The sequence below is a fragment of the Phoca vitulina genome, unplaced genomic scaffold (assembly GCF_004348235.1).
Source record: "Phoca vitulina isolate PV1807 unplaced genomic scaffold, GSC_HSeal_1.0 scaffold24, whole genome shotgun sequence".
In the NCBI taxonomy this organism is placed as follows: Eukaryota; Metazoa; Chordata; class Mammalia; order Carnivora; family Phocidae; genus Phoca; species Phoca vitulina.
This window is the reverse complement of record NW_022589727.1, coordinates 18,204,227-18,218,272: the sequence shown is the minus strand read 5'-3', so window position 1 is coordinate 18,218,272 and position 14,046 is coordinate 18,204,227. Positions and strand designations below refer to the sequence as shown.

The following is a 14,046-nucleotide window of genomic DNA, read 5'->3' as shown; positions in this document are numbered from 1 at the left end:
GGGGAGTAGAGAAAGAGGAATAAAATGAGCCTGTAAAATGGATGAGGGGTGCTCAGTCACAAGCACGTTCGAGAAACAGCCCACACCATCGCTAAGTACCCCACTCCAACATAATACCTTGCATAAACCAGGTTTTCCATAAATATTTAAAGTTTGATAGATAAAATATAGTTGGTGTAAGTATCATTCCAGGAGTGTTATTCTTTAGATTATTAAGGAACATTTATTTTCTGTGTTTGAATGCCATCTACCCAAGTTGGTCCACAGACCAGCACTAGTCAGAGAAATTTTGTTACTGGTCCATTATATGTAAATATAAAGTTGAATGTATATGTCTAAAAACTTTCAATAATTTGAATTGCCTCAAAATTCAAGCATGGGATAGTAGGCATGTATTTTGCACACCTTATTTATTTCATTTTTCTAATAATTTGATTTTTAATATATTTACAAAAGTATTGGTCCAGGGCAGATTAGAGAGGGGAAAAAAATGGTCCTTCACCCACTGAGTTTAAGAAGCACTGTTTTAGAGAGCCCTGATGCACTCGTTTTTAAGGACTGAATGTCTATAATAAATACAACCACAACATGTAATGTATTAATGGGGAATGATTCCTTAAAGAATTTATTTTAAAAATATTTTTGATGTATTATATATGTACACCACGTCAGGCGCCATGCTAAGTGCTTCCATACATGTGAGGTCATCTGTACAAAAACCTTGTAGGGTTGCAACTATGATTATAATAATGATTATCATTTCTGGTGCAGAGAATTAGATGCACTTCTCAAAGACCCCTGGCTGGTAAACAGGAAGAACATGAATGCTTTACTACTCAGCTCCTGAAACAGCTTCATGAGTTTATAACCCAGACCTAGGAGACACACACACTCCTTTGCTCTTTATCATAACAACTGGGAAATGCTGACATAGAGATGAAAGGAGTTGTGGCAGAGTCCCAGGTTGTCCCTCTGAGCACACCCCCTTTCCTCACAGAAGAATCTTTAATGACCTAGATCTTTTCCCTTACAGGTTGCTGTCCCCATGAGGTTCAATGGTAAATCTGGAGTTGAAGTCCGGCTGCCGAATGACCTAGAAGATTTGAAAGGATACACATCTCTTTCTTTGTTTCTCCAAAGACCTGAATCAAGAGAATATGGGAGGACTGAGAATATGTTTGTGATGTACCTTGGAAATAAAGATGTAGGTATCGCTTTGACATTTCTCTTGTTTGGTTTGGGGATTTTTTTTTTTTTTAATATTGGTTCTATATTTGCTGCATGACCACCAAACTTAGTGGCCCAAAGCAACAGTAAATATTTATTATTTCACACTGTTTCTATGGTGCAGTGTTCAAGAGTGGCTTAGCCAGATGGTTCTGATTCAGGGGATCTCATGAGCTGTCTGTCAAGATGTTGGCTAGGGCTGCAGTCATCTGAAGGCTCGACTGGGGCTGGAGATTTGCTCTCAGTTTGGCTCACTCACATGTCTTGTAAGTTAGTGCTGGTTGTTGGTAGGAGGCATTTTTCATGCCACATGGTCCTCTCCATAGGGCTGTTAAGTGTCCTCATGACGCAGCAGCAGGCTTCCCTTGGAACTCTGTTGGAGTGCTCATGCTACCATCACCTTGGGGAATTCCACTATTTGTGGGTTGAATTGTGGCCCAAAAGAATATGGTTTTTGAGATACATGTCACAAGTGTGTCCTTGCCATTGGCACAGCAGGAAGAAATCCCACCAATATGTCAGCAGACTCCACCACCTCTGATGGCATCCCAAGGGGCCACCCATCAATTGCAAATTGTTATCTGTTGGCCTTATCTGATGGAGAGACCTTGCCCAATGGGCTTAGCACATGACACATGTGAGCACATGCACACCGGGAGTTAAAGTTCAGCACCCCTCCCTAAAAAACCAGGGCAGCAATATCAAGCCTTCACGGAAATCATCAGTGGTTCTTTCTCACAAAATCGTGACCCTGCCCTCCTCCTCAGAATGCCCAGCTGCAGACTCTTCCTCAAGTCGGCAGGGATGGGACCATCTGTGGGTGAGGACTGGAGTGAAATGAAGCCACTCCTGACTAATTAATAAGGCATGCAGTTGCCCTATCTCTTTCTAATTCTAAGTTCTTTAAACCACTACTGTTACAGGCATTTTGAACAGTTCATTTTTTTTTTTCTTTTTTTCTTAAGAGAGCAAGCAGTGGGGTGGGGCGGAGGAAGAGGGAGAGAAAGAATCTTAAGCAGGCTCCACGCCCAGCACAGAGCCCGACACAGGGCTTGATCTCACAACCCTGAGATCATGACCTGGGCCGAAACCAAGAATCCAATGCTCAGCCGACTGAGCCACCCTGGCACCTCTTGAACAGTTCATTTTAGCCTTTAGTCCCTCCTCTTAAAATACATTTTTTTCAACTTAAGTGTCAGAGGAAAAAGTAATCGCTGGCTAGGTTAGGATATAATGGCTGGGAAAAAAATGTCTGAAACATGGTTCTGGAAAATTCTGGTCAGTTAGGAAGTAATTGGCTGTGATTAGTGCATGTGGGTGTTTAAAGATTCCTAAAATTGACACTATTATTAATCACTCTCTAATGCTTTAAAGTGTTGGTACTTTATTTGTAGCTTTCTTATGACATGACTTTCTGCTTTGTATCTTGACAAAATGCACATTACTTTATTCCTTCAACAATTTTATACCATCTACCTACAAGGCACCAACACTGTATTTATGATACACAAAAATTTGATTCTTGAATGTAAATTTCATGTTATGTATATTTTACCACAATTTTAAAACTTCATATGTACCTTCAGGTGCTGGTATTCTAACAAAGAAAGATACATATGTAGCTGACCGTGATAACAGAGGGTTCTAGGTATTATAACAAAGGCATGTGCGAAGTGTTAAGAGATCATTATATGGTACAGGGAGAACAAAAATGGCTTATTTCTAGACTAAAATCCAGTGGAGACCTGAGTCTGTATCTGGTTCATCTTTATGGCAAGTGCTTGGCAAATATTTGCAGATTGAGCAAATGGGGGAGTGAATCCATGAGTGCAATGATCTGGGAGAGAAGACAGTGCAGACATTAAGTGTTCTGTCTGTATTGTTCTGTACAAGGAGGTACCTCATTTATTCTGCCTGCCCAAGGGTTATTGTGTAAAACCTGTTAGTTATTTGAAATGCACTCTCTTGGGATGGGAAGTTGAGAGGACCAGGGTGTGTTCGAAGGGCTCTGAAGTGGCCTTGATGTCTCCAGGCCTCCAGGGACTACATCGGCATGGCAGTTGTAGACGGCAAGCTCACGTGTGTTTACAACCTGGGCGACCAGGAGTCTGAACTCCAAGTGGACCAGAGCGTGACCAAGAGCGACACTCAGGAGGCAGTAATGGACCGGGTGAAATTTCAGAGGTAAAAGTCCCATTGACCTCTGCTCTTTATGAATCTGACCCACACTCACCAAACTCCCCAGTGTATGTGTTGCTAAACCCCATTTTCAGTATCTTGGCTTTGACTTCTTCGATGTTTGTATAATTTTTAAATATAACTTTAACTTATTTTTAAACAGAATTTATCAGTTTGCAAGTCTAAATTACACCAAAAAAGCCACATCCAGTAAACCCGGAACACCCCAATTCCATGAAATGGGTGGTGGAAACAGCCACATGCTCCTCAATCTGGATCCTGAAAATGTTGTATTTTATGTTGGAGGTTACCCACCTGACTTTAGAGTAAGTGTGAATGTCATTTCACTGAGTGAAAATATTTACATTTGAATTTGGCATAAGAACCTCAGGTCTCTATTTCAGTTATCCATTATATATAAGATGGATTTAACTATATATTCTTAAAGCATATCCAGTGATAAAAACTAACCGTTTTTGAGTACTTCCTATGTGCAGTGATCTAGACTTAAGTATATGAATTTAAATAGGCATCATTACCATTCCCATTTCATGGATAAAGAAACTGAGACAGAGCAGTTTAATAACTTGTCCAAAGTCAGATAGCTGGGAAATAGCAAAGCCAGGGTCTCTGGCTCCAGGGTCCACATTCTTAATCCCTATGCTACAATGACAGTTAAAAGTGATGGATTCATACTATTTCTTGCCCAGCCTGATCAGTGTCCTTTGTTGAATTAGATTTTTTGTTTCATTTTTTTCAGCTTCCTGCTAGACTGAGGTTGCCTTTATACAAAGGTTGTATTGAATTAGATGACCTCAATGAAAATGTCCTGAGCCTGTACAACTTCAAAAAAACTTTCAATCTCAACACAACTGAAGTAGAGCCTTGTAGAAGGTAAAAACAAAACAAAACAAATAACAACAACAACAACGAAACAACCAGGGACCAGTGTCTCTGTAACTGTGATTTTTGGTAACTTGCAGTTATATTACATATAATAAAGGGATGAGCCGATGAGATGTGATTTTGGTGTCACTGAGAGCTTTGGGCCAGTAGATCTTAAATTATGACTGCATGCAATACTGCTGGTCCACCCCTAAAATTTCCTCATTTGTATAAAATATTAGATTGATAAGAGTTTTCTCAATTTTGAAAAAAATGAATCTTTCTTCAATTTTTGGTGCTTCCTACCCCAAAATATTCAATATTAGATGGTACCTGATTCAGGCACAAAGTTACATATTTACTGTAAGTTTCAAAAAAAAAATATTAGTCCATGAAATGTACCATAACTTTCTAGGTACTCTGGCAGCTGGACCTATTTGGAAATTGCTGTCTTAAGCTCCTGACCTTCCCTGTAGTTACAAGGATTTGGACAAACTATTACTCAGAATAAAATTATATTTCAAGTTAATAGCTAGGCTACATCTTCCTAAGTAGATATTTCCAAAGGGGACTCTTAACTATTATCTTTTTTGAGTTAGGGTTTGATTATCATGGAGCATAAGAGCACATCCAGGAGAAATGGTTGGCTATTTTAACCTTTTAAAGATGTTTCCTTTTCTTGAACAAAATCATGACAGCTACACTGCATGGGCTTTGCTCTGTTTTTCAGATAGCAGCATCTTGTATTAATAAGCACACTTGAGTGGGGGTCATTTGCTGTGTTCTAATGTGTGATCATTGACGTTGACAGGAGAAAGGAAGAGTCAGACAAAAATTATTTTGAAGGTACAGGTTATGCTCGAATTCCAACTCAACCAAACGCTCCCATCCCAACCTTTGGACAGACAATTCAGACCACTGTGGATAGAGGACTGCTGTTCTTTGCAGAAAACAAGGTATTCTATAACAAACATCCAAATAGTACCAAGTATGTCCATTCAATTAAGCAACTTTGGGGTAACTGGGTTATTATAAACAATTAACTAGGTCTGAAAAAGTGTGCAAATATTACCTACATCTTTTCTCTTGGCCCGATTCTGCTGTCTTTGGCTATGGGAATGTGTGTTTTAATGAGGCAAGTAATTGGGAATTTGAGAACATGCCACCCAAACATGTCATTGTCAGTTTTATTCTTTGAAAATCATGGCTTGCCTGATAATATACTTAGTCGGCCTGAAATCACGTGACCACCTCCCAGGGTCTCTGAGAGTCAGACTGTTTGACTTCCTGCTGTTTGCATCTTGGTCCGACTTTTGCCAGGCTCTGTGGAATTATGTCTTTTCCGCCTGATCCTTGGCTTTCCAAGACCTGGAAGCTTCTGAGTTTTCAAGCCACTGAAGTTTCTGGAGGCCATTCTTAAGTCTAGTTTGGAGAAATCCAAAGTGACTCTACAAGTAATGGTCAGCGCCGTCTGCTGGGAGATGGGCCTGGGGTGACCACTCCTGGGCACAGGGCCTGCCGGGAGACGGGCCTGGGGTGACCGCTCCTGGGCGCAGGGCCTGCCAGGAGACAGGCCTGGGGTGGCCGCTCCTGGGCACAGGGCCTTTTGTGGTCACTTTACAGGTAGCATTTCTGGAGAAGTGTGGATCTTTGTCTGAGAACATGGGATTGACACAGAGCTTGGGATTTGACCAACCCCTTCTACCTGCAGGGTGGGGACAGAGACCTGATCCAACTCTCCTCTCTGGGGCTGGTCTTGACCCTCTGGGAGATTCCAAGGCTGAACCAGTTCTGAGGATTTGGGAAGGTCCTGACCTGCCGACAGCATGCAAGGAGCCAAGAAGTCACACAGCATCTTCAGGGCAAGGGGGTTGTTTCCAAAACAAGGTCTTCCTTGTACTACATTTTGGAGACCAAGAACCAGAACTACTACTCATATTAGAAGAAAATTTATGGAACTCCATTAGTAGCCAGATAAGAGAAAATTATTTTGAGCGCTGTTATTAGGCAGAGTGGCTCATGACTCAGTGAGCTGATGTGACTCTGTTGTTGAGTGTGGTGAACCCTAACTGCCTCCCAAGGACAAGATTTAGGATCCAGATAAGGAGTGATGTTACTTTTAAGTAAGGGTTCTGTCTGTAGATGTCAAAGAGAGGTCTTCTTGTCATTAGGGAACTGTGGAAGAATAAGGCTTTAAGCCCTATATCAGAAATTCCTCAGTGTATCTTTCTACTAAGGAAAGACCTGCTTCAAGTATGTGCTTTATGCAGGGATAGGGATGCAGTTACAAGCTGTTGCTGTCCTCAAGGACCTTCTAGTCTAGAGCGGAAGACAAATATTTCACAAAGCTATACTCATTAATTGGTTAATTAATTCATCACAATGGCCATGAGTGGTATAGAGGGAAAGTTTGGGGTGAATGAAGATGTATAAAAGACTTGAGCAAAGTCTGGGTAATCTGGGACCCGGAGGGAAGTAGAAGACAGCATTTGGAGGGGACAGGGCAGAGGGGTGATCGCTGTGGGGAGAGGGGCATAAAGAAGGCCTGGAGGTGGGAGGGGCAGGGAGCGCTCAGGGACAAAATGGTGGCCCGTGTGGCTGGGGCAAGGAGAGGCAGAAGAAGCTGAAGGAGTGATCAGAGCCCCACAACATGTACGGGGGAGCCGGGGCTTCCCCCTGAGAGCAAAGGAGGGTAATGAGCTCGCACTGGCCTTTCCCACAGAGCACTCTGGCTGCAGAGTGGCAAGTGGGTTCAGGAGGGGACGGGGGGGACGGGGCATTATTGCTGTGTAGTCTGGCTAAACAAGCGTGGCTGACCCTGGGTGGCACAAAACAAAGAGAGTTAAAAAATGGGGGAACTGACAAGATTTGATAGGAAGGGAGAGGAGGGAACGTTTAAGAGTGACTCCTGGTAGGTTTGTGGCTGACTCAGCAAGGTGCTTACTGGTGAGAGAGAGAAAGGAGGAGAGAGAGCAATGGGAAGGGTGGAGAGACAGGCTTGGCAGCTGAGGGGCATGTAGATCTCAAGCCCTGCTTGTGGTATTCAAATTTGAGGGATCCAAGAGTCACCCGCAGTAACAATAAGGTTACCGGATGTGTGGGCCTGGCCCCGAGAAGACACGTCTAGGCTGGAGAGAAGCATCTGGGCTTCATGGGCACACACCTGCATTGGGGCTACAAAAGTGACCGTGACTTTGAAGCAAAGAGAGGGTAGGAGGGAAGAAGAGGTCTTTGCGGGCCCTCGAGGAACCCTCCACATTCGAATGGAAGGAGGGGGGCTGGAGGGGGGATGAGCCAGCAAATGAGGCTGAGACAGCAAGCAGTCGGCGAGCAGAGGGGGGCAAATGTCGGGGGTTTCACAAAGACCATACCGCTCTCCGAAAGGTAGCGGTCATCTTTTCAAATGGTACTAATGACCTGTATCTTTTCCCTTCCCATTTGTGCATGCTGGTTATGGATCGTATGAAACAAAATCGTGATCATAGCTGCATTTATTGCGTCTTTTCTGTGTGCCGGCCACTGAGCATGATGTTGAACACGACTTAGAATATTTACACATCATGCCCAACCTGGCAGGTGGATATTACAGCACTGTTGTCCCTGTTAACTGAGGAGGGGGCTGCAGCTGAGAGCAGTTTGTGACTTGAGAGTAATTTGTGTTCCAGACCTCTAGGTCTTCTTTGGGGGAATCTCCTGGTAAATCTACATTGTTTCCATGCCCTAGGATCGCTTCATATCTCTAAATATAGAAGATGGCAAGCTCCTGGTGCGATACAAACTGAATTCAGAGCCACCGAAAGAAAATGAAGTTACACAGGTTGTCAACAATGGAAAAGACCATTCGGTATGTCCTTTCAGTCTGTTCGCGTGAATTATTAAATATTCTCGGTCCTTTAAAATTAAGTCAGTGCCCAAAACATTTTTCTATTACCAGACTAACTTACAGTTATTAAAGGAGGAGGGATACCTCCTTTCAAAATCTGAGTACCTGGGCATGAAATATATATATGGCATATATAAAACATGATTAATTTCAAATGCAAACATTTCTATTAAAATGTTTTAATATTATATTTTTATCCAGAAGTGCTACTGCTCAAAGTCTTCCTACCACATATATAATCAATCTGAAGGAAATAAAAACATAATAGCTCTGACCCATGCTGAATAGGATTCTTTAATTCCCCATTGCTTACTGACTCATCTCTCATTTATTTTAGATACAGATCATAATCGGAAAAACCCAAAAATTGATGAGGATAAGTGTGGATTTTTATAACAGCATAATTAATGGTGACATATTTGATTTCAGCACATATTATCTGGGAGGAATTCCAATTTCAATCAGGGAAAGGTAAGATGATGTTTTTTGTTTTTTGTTTTTTTTTAAAAACAAAGAAGCAGATTACCTCTCTGAGTGATTATGGTTACAATTGCTACTGATTAGTTTGACTTTTTAAAATCCAGCAAGAAGGGCACCTGGGTGGCTCAGTCAGTTAAGCGTCTGCCTTCAGCTCAGGTCATGATTCAGGGTCCTGGGATCGAGTCCCTCATTGGGCTCCCTGCTCAGCCAGGAGCCTGCTTCTCCCCTGCCTGCCATTCCCCCTGCTTGTGCTTGCTCTCTGTCTCTCTCTCTCTCTCATTCTCTCTGTGTCAAATAAATAAATAAAAAATCTTAAAAAAAAATAAAATAAAATTTAGCAAGAAACAAACACAAAAAGTTTAACTTTTCAGTATTCACAGTGATAGCCAACAGAGTCAAATATGTTGTAAACACTGGATTATGGGACTGGCCACTGAAAGAAGAAGAGTGAGGGAACCGTGGGTCACCCCCGAGTGTCATTCTCGGGAAGAGAGAAACTATAGGGAATATGGTTAGTGTTGACAATGCTGCTCATAAGAAGGGAAGCTGTGGCCCTGGGGTCCCTAACGGTAGCATAGGAGAGCGCAGGCAGTTCTATGGCCTGACAAGCAACGCTGGGCACTGAAAGTTGGGGTTGCTGCCTTCAGGAACTGTCTCTAGAATGTAAGGCGTGTCTGCATTACCTGCCCCTTACGTGTTATCAAGTAAGGAACAGGTGCATAACTGCTTCTTGGATAATGAATACATGGATGAATTAAGTTAATTGGAAAGGAAGTGAAGCCTAATCTGAATGAGTAAAAAACAACACCACTTCAAGAATGCACTTAAAAATAACTTTTACATTTAAATGTGTTTGAATCCTCCAAAAAGGCTTTTTAACAGCTGATGATAATGTGTGGAAAGAAGATTTTCTGGAAGGGTTAGTACAGACTTGTGACTGAGTGAAGAGCACTTCCACATTGTTTGATTGTGATTATTCTTTTTTTTTTAAAGATTTTATTTATTTGACAGAGAGAGACACAGTGAGAGAGGGAACACAAGCTGGGGGAGTGGGAGAGGGAGAAGCAGGCTTCCCGTGGAGCAGGGATGTGGGGCTCGATCCCAGGACCCTGGGATCATGACCTGAGCCGAAGGCAGACGCTTAATGATAGAGCCAGCCAGGTGCCCAATTGTGATTATTCTTATATGAGATCTCAGGCTAGTTAACTCTTTTTCTAATTTATAAATCAGTTGGAAAGAGTACTAGATGTGATTTATAAGGTATTGTGCAAAGGTAGTCTGTCTTCAAGAATCCTTATGTATTTGGGCATCTGTCCATCTATAGTAAAGACGAACTAATATTTGTTTTAAAGTTCTTAAGGTTGCCCTCAAAGACAAAAATGCAGATGGGAAAGCTCAGCACTTTATTTAATAGAGTTTGGGAGTGAATTCCTTAGATTTTTTTTGAACTAGAAAGGACCTTGCATGGGACATAACCGCTGACCTTGATAGATGAAGAAATTGAGAACCAGAGAGGTGGTATTCATATTTAATATCATCAATATCATATCAATTCAACCATGAATTGCTGTTATGAATGAGCAATAATCTTGATTTTATTCAATTAAATGTGATAAAATAGATTAACTTAAGGAAGTCAGCACTACTGTGTCCATCTGAGGTTCCCGTTTATTTACTCATTACACAAATACTCATTGAGTATCTAGGGACATCAGGCAGTGTGGCAGGTGTGGGGAAGGCGATGGTGAACAGGCCAGAACCTCAAGCATAGCAGGAGGGAGACCATAGAGTGTGGCGGGTGTGACAAGAGGGGAAGCTCGAGGTCCTCTGGGGCCCAGGGAGGGAATTTAATCCAGTTGGGGCATCCGGAACATGGCCTCTGGTTTGGACCTGAAAAACAGGAGCAATCAACATATGGGAAGCACCAAGAGCTGAAGAAAGTGTTACCTTCCAAGGAACTGCAGGACACCAGTGAAGCAGGCCGGGATTACCACATGGGGCTGGTGTGGGAAGCAGGGGCCAGAACACAGAGGATCTTGAAAGTCACAGTAAGCTGTCACTCAGGGGACACCAGCAGAGAAAGGACATTATCAAATTCAGCTGGTGCAGGGCAGAGATTGGATTCGAGAGGAAAAAGGCAGAGGCAGGTAGAGCATCCAGATGAGCATCTTCACAGAGGCAAGAGATGAAGGCAGTCACAGGGAAATAGCAGTGCAGATAAGGCAAAGGGAATGGATTCTCAATATATTTAGGACAGTGGCTGGGTACTACTGAGCGATAGCTTGGGTTTGGGGAGGAAAGTAGAAAGCGCTCAAGGATGACACCTGGGGCTTGCTCCAGTGCTTGGGCGGGTGGACAGCGCCAGCAGAGGGCCAGGGGGACTGGTTCAGGCTGAGACAGGCTGAGTTCCTGGAGCCCGAGAGATAGCAGATGGAGATGAGGGAGAGCGGTAGGACAAAAGGTCTGGCCCTCCGCAGAGAAGTCTGGGCTGGAGAAAGGGTGAATGCAGCTCAGGTAGAGGTGCTTGTCAAGGTTCTAGGGCAGGTGGGCTGAGGAATTTCTGGAGGCAACAAGGAAGTCACTGGCCGGTGGTTTGAATTTGTGCAGTGTTAGCACAAGACCCCCAGATAACGATGCAGATGCCAGTCAGCCAGGGTTTCCTAGCAAAGGGTAGTGGGTGCGAACCAAAAGAAGTCGCTCTAGTTTTGGCTCAGCCACCAAAGAGCAATGTGACCTTGAGTTAAGTCAGCACTCAGGCTTGCTTTCCCTTGTCATCCCTATCCATTTAAGAAATACATACATGGATCTAGTTATGCATATACAGATAGATGTACAGAGAGAATTTTCCTAGTGATCTGTCCTAGAGTCTTCCAAACAAGGGATTACTCCTTTTTCTGGGCAAGTTTATACTTTGTTTTCTTTATTAAAATCACAAGAACATGGAAAATGTAGGAGGTAGAAGCCAGTCAAAAGATTTCACTGGCCTTTTAGTCACTTGCAAATAAAATGCTAAGCAATGGCTGTTTCTGGCCTGGCTGCGTCCTTCTGGTGACATCTTTGATGGTCCAGAGAGTTCGGAAACTCCCTCTGATGTGGGTCACCGGGGGCGGGACGGGGGGGAAGAGAGGAGCCCTACTGATCACTCATGACCGAGCTCTGAGGGGCAAGCAAGCAATCCCCCTAAAGGGGCAGGTGTTCTGACCCCGGCATGAGGAGAAGGCCCTTACAGAATGTAGCCCTTAAGCCTAGTCTGGGGCAAAGCAAGCCAATCTCTAAAGCAGCTCTGACCAAGAGATGTTGTGGATGCCTTGTTTTCTCCTCTTTCACTATAGTGTGTCTTCTAGGAATGGGGGCCCAGCTCTGGGAATGACTTTTTCAGGATTCCAGTCAGAAATCACAATCTGTTAATCCTATCTGCTTCCCATAAGAAGAGAAAATCACCCCGATAATGCCAGGGGCTCTCAAGCCAACAGGACACCTTTGCTGAGAACCTACCCCATTGTGTCAGTGTAACAATAAACCATTAAAATGAAAATAATTCAAAAAGTAAAAATCAGTCAGGGGTCTATTGGACATTTACACAGTTTAGGATTACCTTTGGCTCCTAGGGCTCTGAAATCTGCCTACCACAGGCTTGGACCAGTTGGGCCTTTGTGAATGGCCCAGCCCCCGGTGCGCATGCACACCCCAGTGTGCTAACCCTGCCATGCGGCAGCCTGCACCCCTACACGATCCCATTCCTCCAGCAAGTGTGTTCAGCCCTTGCATCCTGGAGCAAACGTGGAAGTCTAGGCCCTCCGATGAGCCAGAGTAACCAGAACACCCCAGAGAAGAGTGGAAATAAATCTTCCATCTTAACATCTCTGCTGGAGATGACTGTTCTTCTGTAGGAAAGGGTCCTCATTCTTCTGAGCGCTGTGGGCACACAGACTGTGTAAGTGTAAAGAGCAGGGACTTTGAGTCACACTAGTTCGTGGGACACACTGACCACTCAGATCCCAGAGCTGCCACTTCCTTGCCACATGACCTTAGACCAGTTGCTTAACCACCCCCACGCCTCCTCGTGCGACCTCTGGGACGGGGTCAGAGTAGCTACCCATCTCTCAGGGCTGTGTGAGGATTCAAAGCGAGTCGAGGAGTTGGCGAGGCACCAGGCACGCGGTAAGAGCTCGGTGAACGTTAGAGAGCAAAATACCTCCCTCAGAAGGTCATGGTGAGGCTAGAATAACAGTGCCTTACACAGCATAGGGCTCCATCTCTCTCTGCCTGCTGCCTTTCCTCCCCCCTCTGCTTTTCTTCTAACTTCGACCTAGACTATCTGGAAAGAAGGACATCAGGGGATGGCGAGGGGTCCGAACCACGGGGAAACCCAAGAGAGAATGGATTTTTAAAATATGTGTAAACAGACAAGTGCCAGGAATTAATATGAACTTTCGTTCTTTTCTGAGGCAAAAAGCCATCTTTATAAAATAATTAAGCTCAAGCTGCTGTGCCAGTGAGGATTCATTTCTTCCTTTTCCTTCTAATGAAATTTAATTTCGTGCGCATTACCTGTAGCTCAACTATTTATAATGATTTGAATAAAAATGAATGCAGATACCTTTCCATTTAGAAAGGTGAGCCGCCTTAGGGATTTATAAGGAAATCAGCTTTGTGTTTTCCGTCGTACTTCACTTGTTTAAGAAACACAAATATTTGCCTGGACTCCAGGCAGTTCATCTGTGTTAATGTTTTATGGGAAGTCAGCTCCAGACAGACCCAAAAGTCAAATCAAAGGAGAAATGCCAAAAAAAAAAAAAGAAGAAGAGGGTAGGGGGCGGAATGCCAAGGTAGCCACAAAGGCAGAACTGCTGTAGAAAGAAATTGCTCTCATTATCAGGACTCTCCTCATAATGGGAGAGTTACTAACCCCACCATCTCACATGGAGTCCTCACTCTGTACCAGGCACCATGTGAGTGTGTCACACATACTACTAACTCGTTTAAATTTGTAACAACCCCATGAAACAGATTAACACATTCCCATTGTAGAAAGGAGGAAACAGAGTCACAGAATAGTTACATCGCCTGCTCAAGCAGCAGGGATAGGGCTTGAACCCAGGCAATGTGGGTGCAGAGCCCTCAGCTCTCAGAAACAGCTCCTGGGGGGCACTTGGGTGGCTCAGTCGTTAAGCGTCTGCCTTCGGCTCAGGTCATGATCCCAGGGTCCTGGGATCGAGTCCCATATCGGGCTCCCTGCTCGGCGGGAAGCCTGCTTCTCCCTCTCCCACTCCCCCTGCTTGTGTTCCCTCTCTCGCTGTGTCTCTCTGTCAAATAAATAAATAAAATCTTAAAAAAAAAAAAGAAAGAAGCAGCTCCTGAGCGGTCACAATTGCAGGCCACACATGGTACCG

The 14,046-nt window shown here is 43.8% G+C and overlaps 1 protein-coding gene across 5 annotated transcripts in view; it reads left to right on the top strand.

The window, feature by feature from the left end:
* The window catches only part of LAMA3 (laminin subunit alpha 3), a 254,797-nt gene that overhangs the window by 214,831 nt on the left and 25,920 nt on the right, over positions 1–14,046 (top strand). For all 5 annotated transcript variants that reach the window (XM_032421296.1, XM_032421298.1, XM_032421300.1 and 2 more), the window contains 7 exons: positions 1,034–1,204; positions 3,260–3,411; positions 3,569–3,731; positions 4,166–4,299; positions 5,102–5,246; positions 8,015–8,134; positions 8,511–8,644. In XM_032421296.1, the coding sequence (XP_032277187.1) occupies positions 1,034–1,204; positions 3,260–3,411; positions 3,569–3,731; positions 4,166–4,299; positions 5,102–5,246; positions 8,015–8,134; positions 8,511–8,644 (1,019 nt within the window). The remainder of the gene's footprint in view (positions 1–1,033; positions 1,205–3,259; positions 3,412–3,568; positions 3,732–4,165; positions 4,300–5,101; positions 5,247–8,014; positions 8,135–8,510; positions 8,645–14,046) is intronic.